General features: G+C 41.4%; 1 protein-coding gene across 2 annotated transcripts; it reads right to left on the bottom strand.

Annotated features, from left to right (window-relative positions):
* Positions 1 to 960: 960 nt before the first annotated feature.
* On the bottom strand, positions 961 to 15,589 carry LOC115153495 (transmembrane protein 100-like). Of its 2 annotated transcripts, none has more exons than XM_029698990.1 (2): positions 15,173 to 15,589; positions 961 to 2,621 (listed from the first exon to the last, which is right to left on the bottom strand). In XM_029698990.1, exon 2 carries the CDS (start codon positions 2,590 to 2,592, stop codon positions 2,119 to 2,121), a length of 474 nt encoding a protein of 157 aa, XP_029554850.1. In that variant the 5' UTR covers positions 2,593 to 2,621; positions 15,173 to 15,589; the 3' UTR covers positions 961 to 2,118. The 2 variants fall into 2 exon arrangements, with proteins under 2 accessions (XP_029554850.1, XP_029554849.1); XM_029698989.1 differs by having other exon boundaries at positions 15,042 to 15,587.
* Between the last annotated feature and the right edge of the window lie 11,551 nt (positions 15,590 to 27,140).

The raw sequence follows: 27,140 nt of genomic DNA on the forward strand, positions 1-27,140 counted from the left end.
AGTTTTTCCTGACCATGTGCTCTGACAAACTGGATGGATTGAGATCCCTTTGCTTTTGACATGCGTACTTCTGAAGAGCGGGTCAAGTTGTGTGTGTCTTGGCTGTCCTTTCACTGTCCTTATCTTCTCTAGGAAATCAGCAGGGTTTTAGCCCAGATCTGTCTGTGCTCTTGTGTACTCCATTGCTGTCATTGGGAGTTGGGATGATAGCCTGAGTGCCAGCCTGTTTGTTCTAACAGGATTATATAGGGTTCTATCTAACTATTGCACTATTGGGGTTAGTGTGCGTCCGAAATGCCCCCCCCCCTCACCCTGACACCGGAGCTGTAGATCCAACAGTCATCACTTTGAGAGTTCTCAATAAATACACAAGGGAGTATTATCTTACAATCCACATAAACACACACACACAGAGTCCCAGTACTTGACGTAACTGTGGAGGATAAAATAGACGTAGGCGATGAAATGTGCAATGATACAGTAGTAGAACATTAAGTCATGATGTCCATAGGCACCAGGACTTAATATAAATACATAAAAGCAGTGCTCTATATTAAGTCATGATGCAACACTCTCTCTCTTCCTCCCCCTCTCTGCCTCTCTCTCTTCCTTGCTCACTCTGCCCCCCGCTCTCTGCCCCCCTCTCTTCCCATAGCATTCCCTGCATGCTCCATTCCAGTGGAGATAAAGTTAGAGCCTTGGAAGCGACAACGTGTTGTAGCCGGTAGCCCCACAGTGACGCAACCCAATGATTTGATTATCTCCGTTGGCGTTGGAAGGATGCTAAGCAACGTAAACACACACTATAAATACAACTACCCCCCACGACCCACCCCACCCCCACTGTCCAGCCCCCTCAAACTCCCCAAACTTGATTTAGAAATACAATATGCAGAGAGCAAAGTGAAAGTCTTAGTTACTGATGTTTTTGTTAATAGGGATATATACGAATAAAATGTAATTTGATTGGTTGATTGATTTATTGGTTGATTGACAGATTTATTGGCACATGGATTTAACATCTTAAGTTTAGTGGCACAAATATTCCAAATATATATCAATAGATATGTCATAAATATCATGAAAATACAACTTTACCAGAGTACAATGATACATATGAAACCACAACTTGCTTTGCCACATCTATGGTCTTGTACTATACTAACAATGAAAAACTGTACATTTGGCACAAACTGTATCAAGTTAATCAATATTGTGCATAATAGGCAGTTACAAAAGTACATTGGAAGCATAAAAAAATCATGCATATCGAACTTGAGAGATACATTGACTTCATTTAGGCAATCACTTCCTAGGTTCACTTTACGCAGTAATAAAGGGTGATTTGACCCTGTAAAATCATCTACTGTCTACATATCTAAAACATAACATTAAGTACCTATGAAATGTTCACTTGAAACATCAATAGAGCAGCCATAGAGTCACAGATGCATCACATGACATGCATGAGTATAGTAGAATGGAGAATCATGGTCCACCGTGCAACTATCCTTTCTGCTTCGGGGTGAAAGTACAGATCTTCCTCTACCTCAATACTAACCTTAACTATTAGTGAGGAAAATGCAAACATGCCTGAAGATCAGAATCTAGGGGAAAATTCACCCTACTCCATCCTTCCTCTCCAATAATTAGGTTTTTCCATCTTCATGATCAGTCCTGATCTTCCCAAATGACCAGGGAGAACAAATCAGACTTTACATTTTTTGTAATTTAGCAGACACTCTTATCCAGAGTAAATAGGGTTGTACTTGTTTTGCTAAAGGGTACAGCAACAGATTTTTTCATCTAGTCAGCTCAGGGATTCAAACCCGCAACCTTTTGGTTACTGGCTCAACACTCTTTTAACTGCTAGGCTACCTGCCAGTCTTTGTAGGCCACTCTAGTCCTTGCAGATAGGATCTTACCTACAGTACAGATTGTCTTTCTAGGCCATTCTAGTCCTTCAGCTAAGCATCTGTTTGGACAATGTGTGAGTCCTTCATACCCAACCACCTTTGACATCCCTCATCTCTCTCTAGTAGTCTCTGTTCATTACCTCTTCATTCAAACTTCAAATTGTTCAGACTTCTATTTAACAGTCCCTACCTCCCTCAGGGCTCAGACCACACAGAGTCCATGGTTGGACATGAGGGCCGTTTGACTCTCTCTCCTCCGGTCCTTCTTCCGCCCCAGCCGGACCCTCCAACAGACGGCACTGGACCCCAGCAGAGCCAGCCCGGACGACAGCAGAACCAGCCCCAGCACTGAGATGGTGGAGCCGTGTGAGTTGAACATGTACGCCACAGCAGTTACCACAATACCGGCAATGAGGACCACCACGCCGAACGGCACTGTGCACCGGTAGCACGACATCTCTGCCCCACCTGTGGCCGCTGTCAGCTGCATCTCATTGATTAACGGGACAGTCGTCACGACGACGCTACGGTCCTTCTTGTTGTTGGATTTCTCTGTGGGGACTTTCTCGGAGGTTGATGTTGGCATTTTCATGGCGCTTTTGGGGACTTTTGGTGAGTTTCTGCTGATGGCGTCGTCTGGCATAGAGATTTTGTTAGCTAGGAAAAGGTGGGCCATCTTAACTTCCAGTGGTCAACTTGTTGAGTCTGTCAATCAGTGTGGTGTACAGAGAGAGAAAAATACATTTTAGTTATATTGAAAACAAAACAGAGAAAACCCTGACTACACCTTAAGGATTAGCACAAAAATAAAGGATGTCAGCAGTTCACAATTTACTGAATTACAGTGAGGTGAGGTATGTCTCTAAATTGAAGCCTGTTCCCATTGAAATGAAAGATCTCTGTGCCAATGTCTATGCCCTGGCAGTAATATTTCCACCAGATGCATTGTTGGCAGTTGGACGTGAGGTGTCGACAGTGCACAACATAACTGTCAAATTTCCCAGAGAAAGGCAGCTAACATTACGACACCTCCGTGAAACTGGAGCCAGCCAATTTGATAAACAGTCCGCTCTAATGATGAAATAAATAATGTAGTCTAAAGCTATAAAAAAACGCTATGATGTATCATCCCAGCTAGCACATTTAGTTCCTTGGAAGCTGTGGGAACGTATGGTTTTGGTTTCATTTTGGTTGTGGGAATGAAGCCAAACTTTCCTGACTGGTAAAACTTAACATTTCGCTTGCTCTGTGAAAATGTATTTGGAGGTTGCAAGGAGGTTCTGAGAACGTTTTACTCTGGAAGGTTCTAAGAAAGTTTTACTGGGAGGTTTTATTAATGCTCTGACAATGCAAATTATAGGTTATTTGAAGGTAATTTAATAACATTTTCTAAATATTGTTAAAGTTTTGTAATGGTTATTATTGAAAGTTTTCTTAACACTCTAAGAACGAAATGTAAAGGTTATTTCGAGGTTTTTGAATAACTTTCTAAAAACCTTCACTGAATGTTCCAATAATACTTATTTTGGGTAAGACATTCATTTGTTTAGGCATTAAACATGTAAACAGTTTTTTTTATTCTGATACAGCATCATTGAGATTTGAACCTGTGCGCTCCTGTTCTCTATTACTGAATTTGTCCACTGCACCACCAGGATAGAGTTAAGATGCTGTGTTTTTTTACGCATACAAAGCTGTTCATTTTAGTCTATTCAAACAGAACCCATTTCAAAGGAAACGATCACTCCATAAGATCAGGTGTGGCCAAATAGTAAGCGCAGCCAACACACCTGAACACATTTAACCAAGATAGAGGCTAGAGAGATTTTTGTTGATGCTGAGGACAGAATATTTATGTTTTTAAATAACAATCTTAGAACGTTTTCTGAACATTGCTAAAGTTTTCTTGTGTTTTTTTTTAGGGAAAGTTTTCTTTATTTTCTGAGAATGGAATTTAGAGACAATTGATGTGGATGTTTTTTTAACATTCCGTTATTGCAAAGAACTGGCATAAAAGAGTTTACTGTACATTCTCAGAAAGATCTGAAAACATTGCTTAAATATAACTTTTTTTCCATTAGTCCACTGTTGATACAGTCCCAAAATGCTTTGCATGTCAGCAGTCAAGTTTATCAGATATTGGACTTTCAAGAAGCAAAGACTCATCATATGCTGCAAAACGCAATAGTCATTGTGTGGATTTAGAACGTTCCCAGAATGTAGTAAAAATATGGCATTAAATACAGTGGCTTGCAAAAGTATTCACCCCCTAGGCATTTTTCCTATTTTGTTGCCTTACAACCTGGAATTAAAATATTTTTTTTTTTTTTGGGGGGGGGTTGGGTTGTATCATTTGATTTACACAACATGCCTACCACTTTGAAGATGCAAAATAATTTTTATTGTGAAACAAACAAGAAATAAGACAAGAAAACTGAAAACTTGAGCATACATAACTATTCATCCCCCAAAGTCAATACTTTGTTAGAGCCACCTTTTGCAGCAATTACAGCTGCAATTCTCTTGGGGTATGTCTCTATAAGCTTGGTACATCTAGCCACTGGGATTTTTGCCCATTCTTCAAGGCAAAACTGCTCCAGCTCCTTGAAGTTGGATGGGTTCCACTGGTGTACAGCAATCTTTAAGTCATTCCACAGATTCTCAATTGGATTGAGATCTTGGCTTTGACTAGGCCATTCCAAGACATTTAAATGTTTCCCCTTAAACCACTCAAGTGTTGCTTTAGCAGTATGCTTAGGGTCATTGTCCTGCTGGAAGGTGAACCTCCGTCCCAGTCTCAAATCTCTGGAAGACTGAAACAGGTTTCCCTCAAAATTTTCCCTGTATTTAGCGCCATCCATGATTCCTTCAATTCTGACCAGTTTCCCAGTCTCTGCTGATGAAAACCATCCCCACAGCATGATGCTGCCACCACCATGCTTCACTGTGGGGATGGTGTTCTCGCGGTGGTGAGAGGTGTTGGGTTTGCGCCAGACATAGTGTTTTCCTTGATGGCAAAAAAGCTCAATTTGTCTCATCTGACCAGAGTACCTAATTCCATATGTTTGGGGAGTCTCCCACATGCCTTTTGGCTTTTTTTCTGGCCACTCTACCGTAAAGCCCAGCTCTATGGAGTGTATGGCTTAAAGTAGTCCTATGGACAGACACTCCAATCTCCGATGTGGGGCTTTGCAGCTCCTTCAGGGTTATCTTTGGTCTCTTTGTTGCCTCTCTGATTAATGCCCCCCTTGCCTGGTCCGTAAGTTTTGGTGGGCGGCCCTCTCTTGGCAGGTTTGTTGTAGTGCTATATTCTTTCCATTTTAATAGTGGATTTAATGGTGCTCCGTGGGATGTTCAAAGTTTTGGATATTTTTTATAACCCATCCCTGATCTGTACTTCTCCACAAATGTGTCTGTGACCTGTTTTTAGAGCTCCTTTGTCTTCATAGTGGTGCTTGCTTGGTGGTGCCCCTTGCTTAGTGGTGTTGCATACTCTGGGGCCTTTCAGAACAGGTGTATATATACTGAGATCATGTGACAGATCATGTGACACTTAGTTAAATAAAGTCCACCTGTGTGCAATCTAAGTATGTGACTTCTGAAGGTAATTGGTTGCACCAGATCTTATTTAGGGCCTTCATAGCAAAGGGGGTGAATGCATGTACCACCTTTCATTTTTATTGTTTTTTGTTTTTATTTTTTAAAATAAATTTTGTTTTCATTTCACTTCACCAATTTTGACTATTTTGTGTATTTTCATTACATGCAATACAAATAAAAATAAATTTAAATTACAGGTTGTAATGCAACAAAATAGCAAAAACGCCAAGGGGAAAGAATACCTTTGCAAGGCACTGTAGAACTTGTTCTGTGGAAGTACTGAAATTCCCACAGAAGAACGTTGTTTCTTAAAGTTCTCTGAACAATTTGAGAATGGGACTTTAAGGCCAGGCACACGGGTGGGCAACTCCAGTCCTCGAGGGCCTGATTGGTGTCACACTTTTTCTCCATCTCTAACAAACACAGCTGATTAATCAAATTGCATTCTAAACTGAAGATCATGATTAGGTGATTATTGGAGTCAGGTGTATTAGCTGGGGCTGGGGCAAAACTGTGACACCAATCAGGCCCTGGAGGACTGGAATTGCCCACTCCTACAGCCAGAGCACACCCTAAAATACATTTTAAAATCAGAATCATATCACAATCAACTTTTACAAGTTGAATGTAGACTTCAATAAAATACTTTTTTGTATTACAATTTTTCTGAAATATTTAATTAAAACATGAAAATTAGGCGATATCGAATTATATATGCACATATTTACATACTACACAAATATATACTTCTGGATACTAGATGAAGTCAGCATAAATATGTTGGTTTAATGTTGTTAAGACACTCTAGGATCAGACTTTTCCAGAGCAGATTGTGGGTAAATACTTTGTTTATCTTTATATTTGTAAAATACTAAAGACATGTACAGTACCAGTCAAAAGTTTGGACACACCTACTCATTCAAGGATTTTCTTATTTGTACTATTTTCTGCATTGTAGAATAATAGTGAAGACATCAAAACTATGAAATAACACATATGGAATCATGTAGTAACCAATTTTTTTTAAACAAATCAAAATATATTTTATATTTGAGATTCTTCAAATTAGCTACCCTTTGTCGAGGGCTCCCGAGTGACGCAGACACTGCATCTCAGTACTAGAGGCGTCACTACAGACCCTCGTTCGATTCCAGGCTGTATCACACCCGTGATTGGGAGTCCCAAAGAGCGGGGCACAATTGGCCCTGCGTTGTTATGGTTTGGCCGGGGTAGGCTGTCATTGTAAATAAGACTTTGTTCTTAACTGAATTGCCTAGTTAAATAAAGGTTAAATAAATAAAAGAAATTGCCTTGATGACAGCTTTGCACACTCTTGGCATTCACTCTTGGCATTCTCTCAACCAGCTTCACCTGGAATGCTTTTCCAACAGTCTTGAAGGAGTTCCCACATATGCTGAGCACTTGTTGGCTGCTTTTCCTTCACTCTGTGGTCCAACTCATCCCAAACCATCTCAATTGGGTTGAGGTCGGTGATTGTGTAGGCCAGGTTATCTGATGCAGCACTCCATCACGCTCCTTCTTGGTCAAATAGCCATTACACAGCCTGGAGGTGTGTTGGGTCATTGTCCTGTTGAAAAACAAATGATAGTCCCACTAAGCGCAAACCAGACTGGATGGCGTATCGCTGCAGAATGCTGTGGTAGCCATGCTGGTTAAGTGTGCCTTGAATTCTAAATACATCACCATCAGTGTCATGAGCAAAGTGCCCCCAAACCATCACACCTCCTCCTCCATGCTTCACGGTGGGAACAACACATGCAGAGATCATCCGTTCACCTACTCTGGGTCTCACAAAGACACAGCGGTTGAAACCAAAAATCTCAAATTTGGGCTCATCAGACGAAAGGACAGATTTCCACCGGTCTAATGTCCGTTGCTCGTGTTTCTTGGCCCAAGGAAGTCTCTTCTTCTTATTGGTGTACTTTAGTAGTGGTTTCCTTGTAGAAATGTGACCACGAAGGCCCGATTCACGCAGTCTCCTCTGAACAGTTGATGTTAAGATGTGTTTATTTGGGCTGCAATTTCTGAGGCTGATAACTCTCATGAACTTATTCTCTGCAGCAGAGTTAACTCTGGGTTTTCCTTTCCTGTGGTGGTCCTCATGAGAGCCAGTTTCATCATAGCGTTTGATGGTTTTTGCGACTGCACTTGAAGAAACCTTAAAAGTTCTTGAAATTTTCCGCATTGACTGACCTTCCTGTCTTAAAGTAATGATTGAGTGTCATTTATCTTTGCTTATTTGAGCTGTTCTTACCATAATATGTGATTGACCGGCTCAAATCGGTCTCATGTAGTAAAATTTGAAATTGTGTTTTTTACATTGGATAAAAGTAGAGACTCAGAGCTACAAAATTGTATATCATACACTCCAGTTGAAGAACAATGCAAAAGTAATTTTGCTTTGAAAGTTGGTCTTTGAATGTTTTGGTACTACTACTGGAGAGCCCTTCTTTGTCTATACCCATTCAGCATCGTTCACACCCTCTTAAGCTTTAGCCCCACCCATCTCTCTAAGGGTTGATCCGAGCATTCTGTACTAACAACAGCAGTCAAGCACCCAAGCTAACTTGCTAGCTACTTCCAGACACAAATGAGAGAACAGCTCACTGAACATTATTCGCCCTAGCAGAGCTGGTTAGGCTGTTGTTAGGCTGTTGGTGACTGCAACTGTGCTGTCAGATGGTCCATTCGTAAATTCAGAGTGTTTTGTTCTCGGGGCATTCAGAGCGCACACAGGATGCTCTGGCCAATGACTAGGGTTGATCCTAATGTTCTGTCCTCACAAACGCAGTCAAGCACCCAAGCTAACTGGCTAACATTGGCTAGCTTGCTAGCTACTTCCAGACACGTAATGAGAGAACACCCCACTCTGACCATTTTTCTCACCTTAGCAGAGCTGGTTATGCTGTTTTCATGTTATCCAGAGCGTTGGTGACTATAACAGTGCTGCTGGCAACAATTTAATTACGCTTTTTTTGCCGACATTTACTGACACCGGCCATATTCAAGTGTTGAGCGTTCGGAAATTCATCAGGTATTCTGCACTCTGGCACACTCGGACGAGAGTATTTTGAGAAGACATGTAGCTAGCTAGGTAGGTAAACAATGGGCCTTAATCACAACTCATGACATTACTACCCTGCATTAATCTGCAGGTAGCTAACCAACCAGGTTCAATGTTAGCTAGTTAACATTAGGCTATAACTCGTGTCTCTGAGATACGAATAATACGATGATACACGTAACGTTAGCTAGCGAGCCAGCCAGCTAATGTTAGCTAGCTAGCTAACAGTACACTAACTTGAAATGAAAATACTTTGTCAAAATCAGAAATGTGTAATATCTGAAAATGTAGCAAGCTATCTTACCCGTATACATCATGGATGGACACGTCTACTGTCGGATGCCATGGTTGCCCTTAGTTTGAAGATGTAATCCGGAGACAGGTGTTTTCTCCATCTCCTTAGCTATTATACTTGAATTCCACTGATTTCAAAACTCGGTCCTCCAGAAAGTGGAGAGCATACATGTAACGTTAGCTAGCGAGCCAGCCAGCTAACGTTAGCTAGCTAACAGTACACTTTAACTTGACATTCGGCTTACGCAGTTTTACTATGCGATACATTTAAGATGGCGCCGGAGAAGAAGGCAGACTTTTTACGTGCTCCCAGCTGACTGTGTTTTTTTGTTTGTTTATTTGCGTTGTTTGTAACTTATTTTTTTTACTTATTTCGTACATAATGTTTCTGCTATCGTCTCTTATGACCGAAAATAACTTCTAGACATCAGGACTGCGATTACTCACCACAGAGTGATGAGCCAGACGCGAAGGATATACTGCTTCCTTGGGAACAGGCCCCGATCCCCATGATCTGCGTGAAGAGGAGGCGGTGAAAGAGGGGCCGAAGGACAATTTGTAGGGGATCGAATAAACCCCCACTTCTCTACATTCTGCTAGCAAACGTGCAGTCCTTGGAGAATAAAATCGACGAGTTACACGGAAGATTAAACTACCAGCAAGACATTAAAAACTGTAACATTTTATGTTTCACGGAGTCGCGGCTGAACAACGAAAATATCAACATACAGCTGGCTGGTTATACGATGTACCGGCAGCATAGAACAGCGGCGGTAAGACAAGGGGCGGCGGACTATGTATTTTTGTACATAACAGCTGGTGCACAATATCTAAGGAAGTCTCGAGCTATTGCTAGCCTAAGGTAGAGTATCTCATGATAAGCTGTAGACCACACTATCTACCGAGGGAGTTTTCATCTGTATTCTTTGTAGCTGTTTACATACCCCCGCAGTCAGAGGCTGGCATTAAGACAGCATTGAATGAGCTGTATTCCGCCATAAGCAAACAAGAAAACGCTCACCCAGAGGCGGCGCTCCTAGTAGCCGGGAACTTTATTGCAGGGAAACTTAAATCCATTTGACCAAATTTCTATCATCATGTTAAATGTGCAACCAGAGGAAAAATAACTCTGGACCACCTATACTCCACACAGAGACGCATACAAAGCTCTCCCACGCCCTCCATTTGGCAAATCTGACAATAATTCTAGCCTCCTGAATACTGCTTACAAGCAAAAAATTTAAGCAGCAAGCACCAGTGACTAGATCAATAAAAAAGTGGTCAGATGAAGCAGATGCTAAGCTACAGGACTGTTTTTCTAGCACAGACTGGAATATGTTCCGGGATTCCTCTGATGGCATTGAGGAGTACACCACCTCAGTCATTGGCTTCATCAATAAGTGCATCGATGACGTCGTCCCCACAGTGACCGTACGTACATACCCCAACCAGAAGCCATGGATTACAGGCAACATCCGCACTGAGCTAAAGGCTAGAGCTGCCGCTTTCAAGGAGTGGGACTATAACCCGGAAGCTTCTAAGAAATTCCGCTATGCCCTCCGATGAACCATCAAACAGGAAAAGCGTCAATACAGGACTAAGCTTGAATCGTACTACACCGGCTCTGACGCTCGTCGGATGTGGCAGGGCTTGCAAACCATTACAGACAACAAAGGGAAGCACAGCCGATAGCTGCCCAGTGACACGAGCCTACCAGACGAGCTAAACTACTTCTATGCTCGCTTCGAGGCATATAACATTAAAACATGCATGAGAGCACCAGCTGTTCCGGAAGACTGTGTGATCACACTCTCCGCAGCCGATGTGAGTAAGACCTTTAAACAGGTCAACATTCACAAGGCCGCGGGGCCAGACGGATTACCAGGACGTGTACTGCGAGCATGCGCTGACCAGCTGGCAAGTGTCTTCACTGACATTTTCAACCTCGCCCTGTCCGAGTCTGTAATACCAACATGCTTTAAGCAGACCACCATAGTGCCCGTGCCTAAGAACACTAAGGTAATCTGCCTAAGTGACTACCGACCCATAGCACTCACGTCTGTAGCCATGAATTGCTTTGAAAGACTGGTCATGGCTCACATCAACACCATTCCCAGAAACCATAGACCCACTCTAATTTGCATACCGCCCAAACAGATCCACAGATGATGCAATCTCTATTGCACTCCCCACTGCCCTTTCCCACCTGGACAAAAGGAACACCTATGTGATAATGCTATACATTGACTACAGCTCAGCATTCAACACCATAGTGCCCTCAAAGCTCATCAATAAGCTAAGGACCTTGGGACTAAACACCTCCCTCTGCAACTGGATCCTGGACTTCCTGACGGGCCGCAAACAGGTGGTAAGGGTAGGTAACAACACAGCCGCCACGCTGATCCTCAACACAGGGGCCCCTCCTGTACTCCCTGTTCACTCATGACTGAATGGCCAGGCACGACTCCAACACCATCACTAAATTTGCAGATGACACAACAGTGGTAGGCCTGATCACCGACAACCACGAGACAGCCTATAGGGAGGAGGTCTGAGACCTGGCCGTGTGGTGCCAGGACAACAACCTCTCCCTCTACGTGATCAAGACAAAGGAGATGATTGTGGACTACAGGAAAAAGAGGATCGAGCACGCCCCCATTTTCATCAACGGGGCTGCAGTGGAGCAGGTTGAGAGCTTTAAGTTCCTTGGTGTCCACATCACCAACAAACTAACATGGTCCAAGCACACCAAGACAGTCGTGAAGAGGGCATGACAAAACCTATTCCCCCTTCAGGAGACTGAAAAGAGCATCCTGACAGGTTGCATCACTGCCTGGTATGCCAACTGCTCGGCCTCCGACCACAAGGCACTACAGGTTCCTGCAATCCAGGACCTCTATACCAGGCGGTGTCAGAGGAAGGCCCTAAAAATTGTCAAAGACTCCAGCCACCCTAGTCATAGACTGTTCTCTCTGCTACCGCACGGCAAGCGGTACCGGAGCGGCAAGTTTTGGTCCAAGAGGCTTCTAAATAGCCCCTACCCCCAAGCCATAAGACTCCTGAACATCTAGTCGTATGGCTACCCAGACTATTTGCATTGCCCCCCCCCCTCTTTACACCACTGCTACTCTCTGTTGTCCTTTATGCATAGTCACTTTAATAACTCTACCTACATGTACAGTACATACTACCTCAACTGTGCCCCCGCACATTGACTCTGTATCGGTACCCCCATGTATATAGTCTCCCTATTGTTATTTTACTGCTGCTCTTTAATTTCTTGTCACTTTCATCTGTTATTATTATCCATATATTTTTTTCAACTGCATTGTTGGTTAGGGGCTCGTAAGTAAACATTTCACTGTTGTATTCGGCGCATGTGACTAATACAATTTGATTTGATTTGATTGGAGAAAAAAAACACGTTAGACAGGATTACCTAGACATACTGACCAGTTCAAATAGACAGAAGCGTGCTATATGGTAGACCAATCCAAACTCATCTTTCGGCATGTCCAGCCCACTCATTATCTCTGCCAATCATGGCTAGTGGGAAAGTTGCTGGCTTTTTCTGTGGCTAAACCAACTATGGTCGTAATTTAACAATTTTATTTGTATTTACAGATGGTAAAGAAGTTTGTTATTAACGCACATGAAAGTTCACATGTTCGAGAAGGCATTTCTGACAAAAAAACGCATTTAGATTTTTTTTTAAGTTTACGTTCAAACGGCTCTCTGAAGTAGTGACCTTCGACATATGCCTAGTTTCCTGAAATGGGTCACATATGGACTTTTACCATATAAGGCTATCTTCTGCATACCACCCCTACCTTGTCACAACACAACTGATTGGCTCAAACGCAATAAGAAGGAAAGAAATTCCACAAATTAAGTTCAGGGCAGAGTACTGGGTGGAGGCCGGGTAGTGACGACTATTTAACAGTCTGATGGTCTTGAGATAGAAGCTGTTTTTCAGTCTCTTGGTCCCAAGTTTGATGCACCTATTCTGACCTCGCCTTCTGGATGATAGCGGGGTGAACAGGCCGTGGTTCGGGTGGTTGATGTCCTTGATGATCTTTTTGGCATTCCTGTGACATTGGGTGCTGTAGGAGTCCTGCAGGGCAGGCAATGTGTCCCCGATGATGCATTGGGCAGACCGCACAATCCTCTGGAGAGCCCTGCGGTTGCGGGCGCTGCAGTTGCAATACCAGGCGGTGATACAGCCCAACAGGATGCTCTCAATGGTGCATCTGTAAAAGTTTGTTAGGGTTTTAGGGGTCAAGACACATTTTTTCATCCTCCTGAAGTTGAAGAGACGCTGTTGCGACTTCTTCACCACACTGTCTGTGTGGGTGAACTATTTCTGATTGTCAGTGATGTGTACGCAGAGGAACTTGAAGCTTTTCACCTTCTCCACTGCGGTCCCGTCGATGTGGATGGGAGCATGCTCCCTCTGCTGTCTCCTGAAGTCCACGATCAGCTCCTTCGTTTTGTTGACATTGCGGGAAAGGTTATTTTCTTGGCATCACTCACCTAGGGCCCTCACGTCTTGTCATTGTTGATAATCAGGCTTAGTCCTGTTGTGTCGCCTGTAAACTTGATGATTGAGTTGGAGGCGTTGGAGGCATGCAAAAATGTCAAAAGATTTTACAGAGTTACATTTCATATGAGTAAATCAGTCAATTGAAATACATTCATTAGGCCTAATCTATAGATTTCACATGACTATTAATACAGATATGCATCTGTCTCACAATGGGCCTCGGGGGTCTCATTGTGGTTTTTTTGTGCATTCAAAATTGTCAATCAATAAAATGCAATTGTCTTCTTTGTATGTAACTTATGCTTGCCCATACCATAACCCCACTGCCTCCATGGGGCACTCTGTTAACAATGTTGACATCAGCAAACCGCTCGCCCACACAATGCCGTACACATGGTCTGCGGTTGTGAGGCCGGTTGGACGTAGTGCCAAATTCTCTAAAACAACATCGGAGGCAGCTTATGCTAGAGAAATTAACATTAAATTCTCTGCCAACAGCTCTGGTGGACATTCCTGCAATCAGCATGCCGATTGCATGCTCCCTCAAAACTTGAGACATCTGTGGTATTGTATTGTGTGACAAAATTGCATATTTTAGAGTGGCCTTTTATTGTCCCCAGCACAAGTTGCACCTGTGTAATGACCACACTGTTTAATCAGTTTCTTGATATGCCACACCTGTCAGGTGGATGGATTACCTTTGCAAACGATAAATGCTCACTAACAGCGATGTAAACAAATTTATGCACAAAATTTGACAGGAATAAGCTTTTTGTGCATATGGAATATTTCTGGGATCTTTTATTTCAGCTCATGAAACATGGGACCAATATTTTACATGTTGCATTTAGAATTTTGATCAGTGTAAAATAAAATGTTTACAGCATATCAACAATTCCCTCTGGCCACATCTGGAGAATATATCTAAGGATAACCACACAAAATGTGGTAAATGCAGATGCTTCTGAAGCTGAGAATAATGAGTTGGGAAGAGTCTGACTTTTGGGAAATGGCTGTTAAAGACAAGTACACTGAATGAAGAGTACCAAATGACAAAAGCCTATTTAAACTCAATAACCATGTCTTCAAAGTAAGTAACTAAATGTAGTACAGTTTGTAACATAGCCCTCTTTTTCTATTGCTGTGATGGGTCAGTTTTATGCGATAATATTGCGATTATTTGACTGTTTTATGTGGAAATAGTGTGGTGATTGGTCAAATTTGCACACCCTCGCATAATATGCAGGGCAATGCTGATTTTGCTAAACATTTTGTAATTGCAGAATCTCAGAATCCTGGAGGAACTGAACTATAAAGTAATTAAATACCAAGAAAATTATGTTGTTTTTTTGTGCTGAGAATGTTCCAAAGCCAAGCAACTATCCTGCACCATTCCCAGAAAGGTTGTATGTAATATAACCATAGGACAACCACGCTCTCACCAAGCTCTAAGAAACCTATGGTTCTCAGAACGTTATGTGCTAGCTGGGATCTGTCATCAACCCTTCTCTGTCGATGTCAACTGGTATGCGATGCGATATTCGTTGGCCTAGGCGCGTGATGGAGATCATTTTGAATGAAAAAAAACAATCTAATTACTCACCTTAAAATGCTGACTGATTCCATATTTTACAGCGAACCCCTGAATATAATGTAGTTTCAGGAATATAGTATTCAGTGCAAATAATAACTGTGAATTTCACAATTAAGGTAAAATACATCAGTTGAATTTACTGTATTCTGGAGCTCTTCTCAGTCTTCTGAAACAGTGCGTCTTTGTGGTAAGGGAATGCAACCGTCAGCCTGTTCAATCTCAAGCTCGAAGTTGTATGTCATCCATTCGTTTTTTGTCCATTATCAGTTCGTGTTTTTTGTCCAAATACAGATAGAATATACGACTATCCTGTTTAACTTTAGCACCAACATATGAAAATGTATTATATGCGCAGAGGTTTCCCCAGAATGAGATATATAGCCTACCACCGTTCATTCCACTCACTTCTATCGTCTCTATACACTGTCCATGTATCGTGCAGGCATGTCTAGAAAGCTGTGGCTCTTTGCAATGATCTGGTCTACATCGTCTTGGAGAATCACGCAGGGGAAATCAATAGCTAAAGAGGGGAGTGTCTGTGAGACGACTTTCCTCTCCCCCTCACCTATTGAACGAGCAAGGAAACTTTTAACCCTTTCCACCCTTAACCCTTATTTTAAAGTATACAGCAAACACAATTGCATTGTCTTTATGACCATAGCGTCACATCTGATTCTGTATTCAAACAAAAACTCATTTCGTTTTTTATTATTTTACCGGTAGTGTATATAATAACATAATTGCAAAATTCACTTGTCTACTGTTATGACATAATACTTTGTCTTATCCATGTTGTTCAGTTCTACTAGTGTTTCAAGGTGCCAACGAGTACCTATGTCACTGATGAGGAATGGCCTTTAGAGTAACTAACTGTCCAGTGTTTCCAGATTTCTATTAAATATGTATGACCTATAATTAAAGGGATACTTCGGGATTTTGGAAATGAGGCCCTTTATCTACCTCCTCAGTCAGATGTCTCTTTCTCTAGTATGAAATAAGTTAGAGGTAGTTTTGCGAGCCAATGCTAACTAGCATGAGCACAATGACTGGAAGTCTATGGTATCTACTAGCAGTTTTCCTTCCAAGAAATTGTAATTAAGTATGTGTTATAAGAATTTTATATCTTGATGATAATAATCAATAATCAATTCGCCTTGACTAATGCCCAAGGTTTGTAAGACAATGGGTTAAAATAATTAGGCAAGGACTCAGCTTTCTGCAAAAGGTTTCTGTAGCTTTATTCATGAGAACGTTCTGGCGTTAGGATAACAAAACAGTCATTATATAGTTCTTACTTACGCACATGCATTTACACACAATCTGTTGATGACCTGCAACCCCCATAAACTTCTCACACTGTTTATCACCTTCTGGCTCAGCCTGTTCCTTTCCTTCAAGGTTAGGAACAGGCTGAAGTTTTACTCCCTTGACCATCTGCTTCTCTATCTCTCTATAGTAATTGCATACACACATTTCTTTCCCTCTCCAGTGGTTCCTGGACTTTCCGGAACTAATCAGACCAATCGATCCCTACATTGACCATTACATTGATTATTCATTAAACCTGCTGTATGACTAATAATTCATCATGGTTTATTGATTCATTTACCTTTATTAGATAATTCTCTTATCAGTATGTTAGAAAGCAGCTTTTCTGTGTTGGAATGGTTAGGGCATACCCCAACAACAGAATGGCTTATACAGGTCATAAAAAATATTCATACAGTAGACGCTGATTGGCCAGCTCATCCTCAGGAGGATTACATCATCCTTTATGAGGAAAAAGCAAGCATTTTTTAATTGGTCTGTTAGAGATACAAGTTTGAGGTCAAATCAAATGTTAATTGTCACATGCTTTGTAAACAACAGGTGCAGACTAAGAGAGAAATGCTTACGTACTTCCCAACACTGCAGAATATAATAAAACAATTATAATAATAATAATATTTAAACAATTGTAACATGAGAAACACAAGGAACAAATACTCAATGACCAATGATAGCTTGGCGATATACATGGGGTACCAGTACCGAGTCGATGTGTAGGGGTACAAGGAAATTGACATACTGTAGATACAGTGCATTCAGAAAGTATTCAGACCCCTTGACTTTTTCCACATTTTGTTACTTTACAGCCTTATTTAAAAATGGATTACATAATTTGTTCCCCTCATCAATATACACACAATACCCCATAACGATGAAGCGAAAACACGTTTTTAGATATTTTTGCATATGTATTAAAAATAAAAAAAACTGAAATATGACTGGTTTGGACACACCTACTCATTCCAGTTTATTATTATTATTATTTTTAATATTTTCTATTTTGTAGAATAATAGTGAAGCCATTAAAAACTATGAAATAACACACATGGAATCATGTAGTAACCAAAAAAAGTGTTAATCAAATCAAAATATATTTAAGTAGCCACCCTTTGCCTTGATGACAGCTTTGCACAATCTTGGCATTCTCTCAATCAGCTTCATGAGTTAGTCACCTGGAATGCATTTCAATTAACAGGTGTGCCTTGTTAAAAGTTAATTTGTGGAATTTCTTTCCTTCTTAATGCGTTTGAGCCAATCAGTTGTGTTGTGACAAGGTATGGGTGGTATACAGAAGATAACCCTATTTGGTAAAAGACCAAGTCCATTTCATGGCAAGAACAGCTCAAATAAGCAAAGAGAAATGACGGTCCATCATTACTTTAAGACATGAAGGTCAGTCAATGCGGAACAAAGACCTTTGAAAGTTTCTTTATGTGCAGTCGCAAAAACCACCAAGCACTATGATGAAACTGGCTCTCATGAGGACCGCCACAGGAAAGGAAGACCCAGAGTTACCTCTGCTGCAGAGGATACGTTCATTAGAGTTTACTGCACCTCAGATTGTAGCCCAAATAAATGCTTCACAGAGTTCAAGTAACAGACACATCTCAACATCAACTGTTCAGAGGAGACTGTGTGAATCAGGCCTTCATGGTGGAATTGCTGCAAAGAAACCACTACTAAAGGACACCAATAATAATAAGAGACTTGCTTGGGCCAAGAAACACAAGCAATGGACATTAGACTGGTGGAAATGTGTCCTTTGGTCTGATGAGTCCAAATCTGAGATTTCTGGTTCCAAATGCCTTGTCTTTTGAGATGAAGAGTAGTTGAACGGATGATCTCTGCATGTGTGGTTCCCACTGTGAAGCATGGAGGAGGAGGTGTTTTGGTGTGTGGGTGCTTTGCTGGTGACACTGTCTGTGATTTATTTAGAATTCAAGGCACACTTAACCAGCATGGCTACCACAGCATTCAGCAGTGATACGCCATCCCATCTGGTTTGCGCTTAGTGGGACTATCATTTGTATTTCAACAAGACAATGACCCAAAACACACCTCCAGGCTGTGTAAGGGCTATTTGACCAAGGAGAGTGATGGAGTGCTGCATCAGATGACCTGGCCTCCACAATCCCCCAACCTCGACCCAATTGAGATGGTTTGGGATGAGTTGGACAGCAGAGTGAAGGAAAAGCAGCCAACAAGTGCTCAGCATATGTGGGAACTCCTTCAGAACTGTTGGAAAAGAATTCCTCAGGAAGCTGGTTGAGAGAATGCCAAGAGTGTGCAAAGCTGTCATCAAGGCAAAGGGTGGCTATTTGAAGAATCTCAAATATAACATATATTTTATTTATTTAACACTTTTTTGGTAACTACATGATTCCATATGTGTTATTTCATAGTTTTGATGTCTTCCCTATTATTTTACAATGTGGAAAATAGTAAAAATAAAGAAAATCCTTGAATGAGTGGGTGTGTCCAAACTTTTGACTGGTATTGTAAGTATTCAGATTCTTTACTCAGTATTTTGTTGAAGCACCTTTGGCATCGATTACAGCCTCAAGTCTTCTTGGGTATGACGCTACAAGCTTGGCACACCTGTATTTGGAGAGTTTCTCCCATTCTTCTCTGCAGATCCTCTCAAGCTCTGTCAGGTTGGATGGGGAGCGTCGCTGCACAGCTATTTTCAGATCTTTCCAGAGATGTTCGATTGGGTTCAAGTCCGGTGTCTGGCTGGGCCACTCAAACACATTCAGAGACTTGTCCCAAAGCCACTCCCACCTTGTCCTGTCTGTGTCCTTAGGGTCGTTGTCCTGATGGAAGGTGAACCTACGCCCCAGTCTGAGGTCCTGAGCGCTCTGGAGCAGGTTTTCATCAAGAAACTCTCTGTACTTTGCTCCATTCATATTTCACTTGATCCTGAATAGTCTCCCAGTCCCTGCCGCTGAAAAACATCCCCACAGCATGATGCTGCCAGTGCTCCTTGAAAGCGGCAGCTCTAGCCTTTAGCTCAGTGCAGATGTTGCCTGTAATCCATAGCTTCTGGTTGGGATATGCATGCACTGTCACTGTGGGGATGATGTTGTCAAGGCACTTATTAATGAAGATGGTAACTGATGTGGTAAACTCCTCAATGTCATCGGATAAATTCTGGAACATATTCCAGTCTGTGCTAGCGAAACGGTCCTGTAGTTTAGCATCCGCTTCATCAGACCACTTCCGTATTGAGGCATCACTGTTTGAGTTTTTTAAATGTAAGCAGGAATCAGGTGGATAGAGTTATAGTCAGATTTGCCAAATGGAGGGCGAGGAAGAGCTTTGTATGCATCTTTGTGTGTGGAGTAAAGGTGATCTTTTTTTCTCTAGTTGCATGCTGGTAGAAATGAGGTAAAACAGATTTCAGTTTTCCTGCATTAAAATCACTAGCCGCGGGATGGTCATTTTTTTGTTTGCTTATGGCCCTGTACAGCTTGTTGAGTGCGGTCTTAGTGCCAACATTGGTTTGTGGTGGTAAACAGACAGCTATGAAAAATATAGATAAACTCTCTTGGTAAGTATGGTCTACAGCTTATCATGAGGTATTCCAACTCAGACGAGCAGAACCTTGAAGACTTCCTTAATGTTAGAGATTGCGCACCAGTCTTTGTTGACAAAGAGACACACCACATCCTCACAGATCTTACCGGAAGCCTCTGTTCTGCCCTGCAGATGCATGGAAAACCCAGCTAACTGTATATTGTCCATGTCCTTGTTCAGCCATTACTCCGAAAAGCATTGTACAGTATATTACAGTTCTTAATGTCCCGTTGATAGGATAGACTCGAACAACGCGTGTCCAGTTTGTTTTCTAGCGATTGCACATTCGCCAATGGCCTCTGGTCCGAGCTGAGCAGTATGTCCTGTATTGAAGACTCATTGAAGTAGAAGTCTTCGTCCAGATCGAGGTTTGTGATTTCTGTTCTGATGTTCAGAAACTTTTCTAGGTCATAGGAAATGTACTAATTATCCAATGGATTATGTACATTTTCCTGTAAAAAAGTAGACGTGCAAAAACATAAGTATCCCAGCACCATTGATAGGATAGACTCGAAACGAGGCGTGTCCAGTTTGTTTTCCAGCGATTGCACATTCGCCAATGGTCCCTGGTCCGAGGTGAGCAGTATGTTCTGTGCCGAAGACTCATTGAAGTAGAAGTCTTCGTCCAGATCGAGGTGAGTGATTGCTGTTCTGATGTCCAGAATTAAAAAAAAATGTATTTACAAATTATTTAATGGATTATGTACATTTTCCTGTAAACAAGTAGAGGTGCAAAAACATAAGCATCCCCGCGCCATCTTACAATCTAGGTAGGGTTTTTGAAAGCTTTAGCCACAAATACGAATATAGTATGCGTCAACAACATTATTTGGGTATGAGTTAACAGAATATGAACTTTTAACAGGGAGATTTTCACTGGACAGTTACTTTAAACAATGTTTGTATAGGGGCCGGTAACCCTAGCACGTAATGGCTCTGTGTGTGTGTGTTATTATTATTTGTTTATTATTTTTACATTTTTGTATACATGGCATTTACATCTGACTTGCATGTACAAAAGCACATAAAAAATGACAACAAATACAAAACAATAACATTGTAACACAGTATGGAAGTTACCCAACTAGTATAACAGTGTAGGTTCCGTCCCTCTCTTCGCCCCAACCTGGGCTCGATCCAGGGACCCTTGCACACATCAACAACTGACACCCCACGAAGCATCGTTACCCATCGCGCCACAAAAGCCGCGGCCCTTGCAACGCAAGGGGAAACCCTACTTCAAGTCTCAGAGCGAGTGACGTCACTGATTGAAACGCTATTAGCGCGCACCACCGCTAACTAACTAGCCATTTCACATTGGTTACACTAGCACATTAGGTTACTTGGAAGTTGTGTGAACGTATGTTTTTGGTTTCACATTGGTTGTGGGAACAAAGTGTCCCGACAGGTAAAACATTTTTTAAAGATTCTGAGAAATTTAGCCTGTTGTGGGGTTAATTTTACATTGCAGGGAGGTTCTGAGAACATTTACTCTGGTTCCCTGAAAGTTTTTCTCTGAGGTTTTATTAACGCTCTAAGAACGAAATGTAACGGTTATTTGGAGGTTTCTTATCCCTCTCTGTCACGGATGCCATGGCTGCCCGTAGTTTGAAGATGTTTTATACAGCAGCCTTCTGTGTCCTCTTTTCGACTCCCTCCGCATTTGCAATCATACGCCTACATTTTCGGCATCTCCTTAGCTATCATACTCTGCTTCCACTGCTTTCAAAACTCGGTCCTCCAGAAAGTGGAGAGCTATCTTTAAAAAAAATTCTGCGTCAGAAAGGATTACCTACACATACTTAGCAGCTCATTATAGACAGAAGTGTGCTACATGGCAGACCAATCCAAACTCATCTCTCGGCATGTCCAGCCCATCCATTATCTCAGCCAATCATGGCTAGCAGGAAGGTTCCTGACTTTTTCCGTGGCTAAACCAACTAGGCTCGCAATTTAACCATTTATTCGTACTTTATTCATATGCCTAGTTTCCTGAACCGAGTCACAAATGTTCTTGTGGTTTTTATGGAAAGTTTTGCTCATGTTCTGAGGACGGAATTTAAAGCTAATTGATGTTAAAGGTGCCAACCAGAGGGCAATGACACCCTTATTTTGACGAAATTCCTGTCCTAGAGCAGAAATGTTTGTTTAGGTTCCACCTCCGAAGAATGATGCAGGCTACTTATACATATTCAGGAATTTGGGGTGGGAAAGAACGTTGTAATGATTTCCATGTGGAGAGATCAAGAAATATCAACAAATAAGGAACTGACAGCTGTCAGTGTAACTAGATAGCATGCTAACCGTAGCTAGCTATCTTACTGACCTTATCTAGCTAGCTAATGTTAGCACAGCAAAATAGATAAACAAGTTCCTTGATTTTTTTTGCAGGTACCTGTTCATTATAGGATACACCCTTGTGGTTTAGCTGCACCAATCAAAGCAGTGAAGCGTGTAGTAAAGCAAGACTTTAGTGGTCAAAACCATTCATCTTGGTTCGACGGGGGAGCAGGGTTGCAAAATGTAATCATATTACTCAATTATACCATTCCTATGGTCATACATATATTCTTAATTTTTTTTTTGAAAATGGATGAATTATGCAATGGATTATGATAATTTCCTGGAATAAAAAGTGGAGGTGCAAAAACATAAATTTGCACCACCTAACATTTTGTAATTGCAGAATCGCGGAATCCTGGAGGAACTGAACTGTAAAGTAATTAAATACCAAGAAAATAATGGGTTTTTTTTTGTGCTGAGAATGTTCCAAAGCCAAGCAACTATCCTGCACCATTCCCAGAAAGGTTGCATGTAAAATAACCATAGGACAACCACGCTCTCACCAAGCTCTAAGAAACCTATGGTTCTCAGAACGTTATGTTCTAGCTGGGTATGGACTGGAAGGATGAATGATGAATTTCAGGCTTCTCATCAAGATGGTGTTGGGGCATTCAAATCCAAACAGTCCATATCTAGACATCTGTTAGCTAGCTAAGCCAAACAAGACAACATTAGTCTTGAATGTTGGTCAAGATTACCAATTACAACAGATTCAAAATAGCTATCAAAAAACAAATAGCTGATCGAAAAATGTTGATACAAAAAAACACTTAAAAACAAACAACATTTACGCGAGCTATCAGCAATTGCTACCTGTACGGCGCAATGAAAAAATAAATGTGTGTGTTTGTGTGCATGCATGTGTGTGTGTCTGTGAGTGTGTTTAAGTAATGGCTCTGTATTATTTTAACCCCTTGTTTCGGGGACTGATTTCGGCAACATGGTCAGTGGACCCTCGATATGGGGAGTAGATCTGACCCCTTTCCTTCCTGGATTCACTGCTTTCCTAACTGACACTCAATATTTCCACACAGGGATGCAAGGAACTATTACCCTCGATTGTTGCACAATGTCATTGCTCCATTGCTCCAATGACATAATGTATAATGTAAAGTAATGGCTGCAACAGGGATTTTCCTGCAGTTGCAGTAATTTGTAAGAGACTACTGTAATCTCTGACTGACTTTCCATACTTTTTCTACAATTACACACACTATTGATAAAGATTATAAACATATTGGGACACTTCCCCAGAGCCAGAGTAAGCCTATTCCCACGGGGGGCCAGCACAGAAAAAAAAAATGTATGAAATGTATGCATTCACTACTGTAAGTCGCTCTGGATAAGAGCGTCTGCTAAATGACTAAAATGTAAAATGTACAAATGTATCCCTGGACTTTCAAATTAATACTCTCCAATGAGGGCACTTTTTAGGCCAGGAGTAGGCATAGGCTGGCTTCTCATTTTTCCCACCATTGTCACTCAAAGCATTTTCTAGACTACTCTTCGTGAGTGAGAGGACATACCAGATTGCTTCACCCTTTGTCCACAAACCTAACCTTCTGTGCTGTACCTAAAATCTGTGTCCTCATAGGAATCCCCTGTTTTCAATGGTGGTACTTCTCTGATCTGCAGAGCACGAGAAGAATGGTCCAGCTTGACTTTGACATGTGCTGAGAGTTATTCAGGTCCAACAGTGTGTTGGTGTGGGGTTTATTGTCTTTACCCTGCTGTCTGTTTACACTCTTAGAAAAAAAGGTGCTATCTAGAACCTTTAAGGGTTCTTCGGCTGTACCCATAGGAGCATCCTTTGAAAAGCCTTATTTGGTTCCAGGTAGAACCCTTTTGGTTCCATGTAGAACCCTTTGGAACTCTTTTTTCTAAGACTCTATATTCCATTTGTAGTGGGAATCTACAGTCTAAGGGCTTATTCTCAATGAACAGAGTTATCGGGACAAAATTACAATTGACATAATACTGTATTTACCTACACTTTTCATTTTTATCAATAGCATGCAAATCATTAGGCTACATGTGTTAAAATAAAATTGTGACTGAAAACGTGATGAGGGAATAATATGTTCAAAGGTAAATGATTAAAGAATCCAACCCTGTCACATAACCAATTAGTAATTAGTAGTTATGTAGCATGTATAATGAATAATTAAAGTACTAATCGAAAGGCCCATAAGGTCTAGTAGAGGCCCGGGACAAAAATGAAATGTGTGTGTGTGTGTGTGTGTATTAGTGTGCCTAAGAAAATAGTAGACTGTGTTTGACCCGACCTAGTGAGGAACTTTGAGTAACTTAGAGAAGAAAGGGAGTGACCCTCAAGGTCTCTCTAATCTCGGGGGAAAGGCAGACAGCACTGGGTAGTGATTAACAGTGGTGAGAACTCCAGGGAGGGATACAACTCACCTACTGTTTGAGTGGAGGTATGTGCGTAGGTGGAGAGTTAGCATAAAATGAATGTCTTTGTGTAATGGACTTCAGAACGTTCTCTGAATAAACTGTACAGACCTTTTGCAGAAAGCTGAGTCCTTGCCTAATTATTCTTAACCCAGTGTCTTACAAACCTTGGGGATTAGTCAAGGCTTACTGATTGTTAATTATTATCATTGGGATAGAAAATTCCACTGACAAAACGTTTGTATAATTCACCAGGCAGTTGAGATGTTTAGTTGTTTATATGGAAGCCCATTCCCACATTCCAAAAATAAAATACATATAGATCATACAAATAGGTTATGCTTTTTCATTTGTAACATTGTGTGGTGATTTCCATCTATCCACGTTGCAGAGATCAGAACAGCAGGGCCGTCGGCAAATGTGTGGAGAGCTGGCATTTGCACCAGCACTTTGTATTTCAACATTTGCATCCTCCCTAAGACCAGAGTTTTTCCAGGAGTTTATTTTTAACCATATGACCTGATAAAAAAAATTATCTGGTCCCATCACAGCCCACATAAAATCGTTTTTTTTTTTACAGATGATTTATTACTATGTCATACACAGAGTTTTACCTGGTAAGGTTAGTCTACCAGATCTGGAAAAACTCTGGGCCCCAGGAAAACAATTCCCTACACCACTCTGGGTCCTGTGGTGCCAACTCTGAAATCACATACAGTGCCTTGCAAAAGTATTCATCCCCCTTGGTGTTTTTCCTATTTTGTGGCATAACAACCTGTAATTTAAATAGATTTTTATTTGGATTTCATGTAATGGACATACACAAAATAGTCCAAATTGGTGAAGTGAAATTAAATAAATTACTTGTACCAAACAATTCTAAAAAACGTAAAAGTTTTGCGTGCATATCTATTCACCCCCTTTGCTATGAAGCCCCTAAATAAGATCTGGTGCAACCAATTACCTTCAGAAGTCACATAATTAGTTAAATAAAGTCCACCTGTGTGCAATCTAAGTGTCACATGATCTCAGTATATATACACCTGTTCTGAAAGGCCCCAGAGTCTGCAACACCACTAAGCAAGGGGCACCACCAAGCAAGCGTCACCATGAAGACCAAGGAGCTCTCCAAACAGGTCAGGGACAAGGTTGTGGAGAAGTACAGATCAGGGTTGAGTTCTAAAAAAATATCAGAAACTTTGAACATCTCACGAAGCACCATTAAATCTATTATAAGAAAATTGAAAGACTATGGCACCACAACAAACCTGCCAAGAGAGGGCCGCCCACCAAAACTCACAGACCAGGCAAGGAGGGCATTATTCAGAGAGGCAACAAAGAGACCAAAGATAACCCTGAAGGAGCTGCAAAGTTCCACAGCAGAGATTGAAGTATCTGTCCATAGGACCACTTTAAGTCGTACACTCCACAGAGCTGGGCTTTACGGAAGAGTGGCCAGAAAAAAAGCCATTGCTTAAAGAAGAAAATAAGCAAACATGTTTGGTGTTCGCCAAAAGGCATGTGGGAGACTGCACAAACATATGGAAGAAGGTACTCTGGTCAGATGAGACTAAAATGTAGCTTTTGGCCATTAAGGAAAACGCTATGTCTGGCGCAAACCCAACACTTCCCATCACCCCGAGAACACCATCCCCAAAGTGAAGCATAGTGGTGGCAGCATCATGCTGTGGGGATGTTTTTCATCGGCAGGGCCTGGGAAACTGGTCAGAATTGAAGGAATGATGGATGGCGCTAAATACAGGGAAATTCTTGAGGGAAACCTGTTTCAGTCTTCCAGAGATTTGAGACTGGGATGGAGGTTCACCTTTCAACAGGACAATGACCCTAAGCATACTGCTAAAGCAACACTTGAGTGGTTTAAGGGGAAACATTTAAATCTCTTGGAATGGCCTAGTCAAAGCCCAGACCTCAATCCAATTGAGAATCTGTGGTATGACTTAAAGATTGCTGTACACCAGTGGAACCCATCCAACTTGAAGGAGCTGGAGCAGTTTTGCCTTGAATAATGGGCAAAAATCCCAGTGGCTAGATGTACCAAGCTTATAGAGACATACCCCAAGAGACTTGCAGCTGTAATTGCTGCAAAAGGTGGCTCTACAAAGTATTGCCTTTGGGGGGTGAATAGTTATGCACGCTCAAGTTTTCAGTTTTTTTGTCTTATTTCTTGTTTGTTTCACAATAAAACATATTTTGCATCTTCAAAGTGGTAGGCATGTTGTGTAAATCAAATGATACAACCCCCCCAAAATCTATTTTAATTCCAGATTGTAAGGCAACAAATTAGTATTCTATATTCATGATCTACTATCTAAAAATGTGTACTTAGGCCTACGTAGTTTTAATTGTGTATCTCAAAATGACTTGACTTACATATCTCAACATTTTTAGCCAGTAGGCCTATCAACATTTTTTTTATGGTGGCGGGAATGG

This window comes from Salmo trutta, chromosome 18 (genome assembly GCF_901001165.1).
Source record: "Salmo trutta chromosome 18, fSalTru1.1, whole genome shotgun sequence".
In the NCBI taxonomy this organism is placed as follows: domain Eukaryota; kingdom Metazoa; phylum Chordata; class Actinopteri; order Salmoniformes; family Salmonidae; genus Salmo; species Salmo trutta.

Coding starts and splice junctions, on each gene's coding strand:
- LOC115153495 (XM_029698990.1), bottom strand. CDS start 2,592: ATGGCCCACCTTTTCCTAGCTAACAAAATCTCTATGCCAGACGACGCC.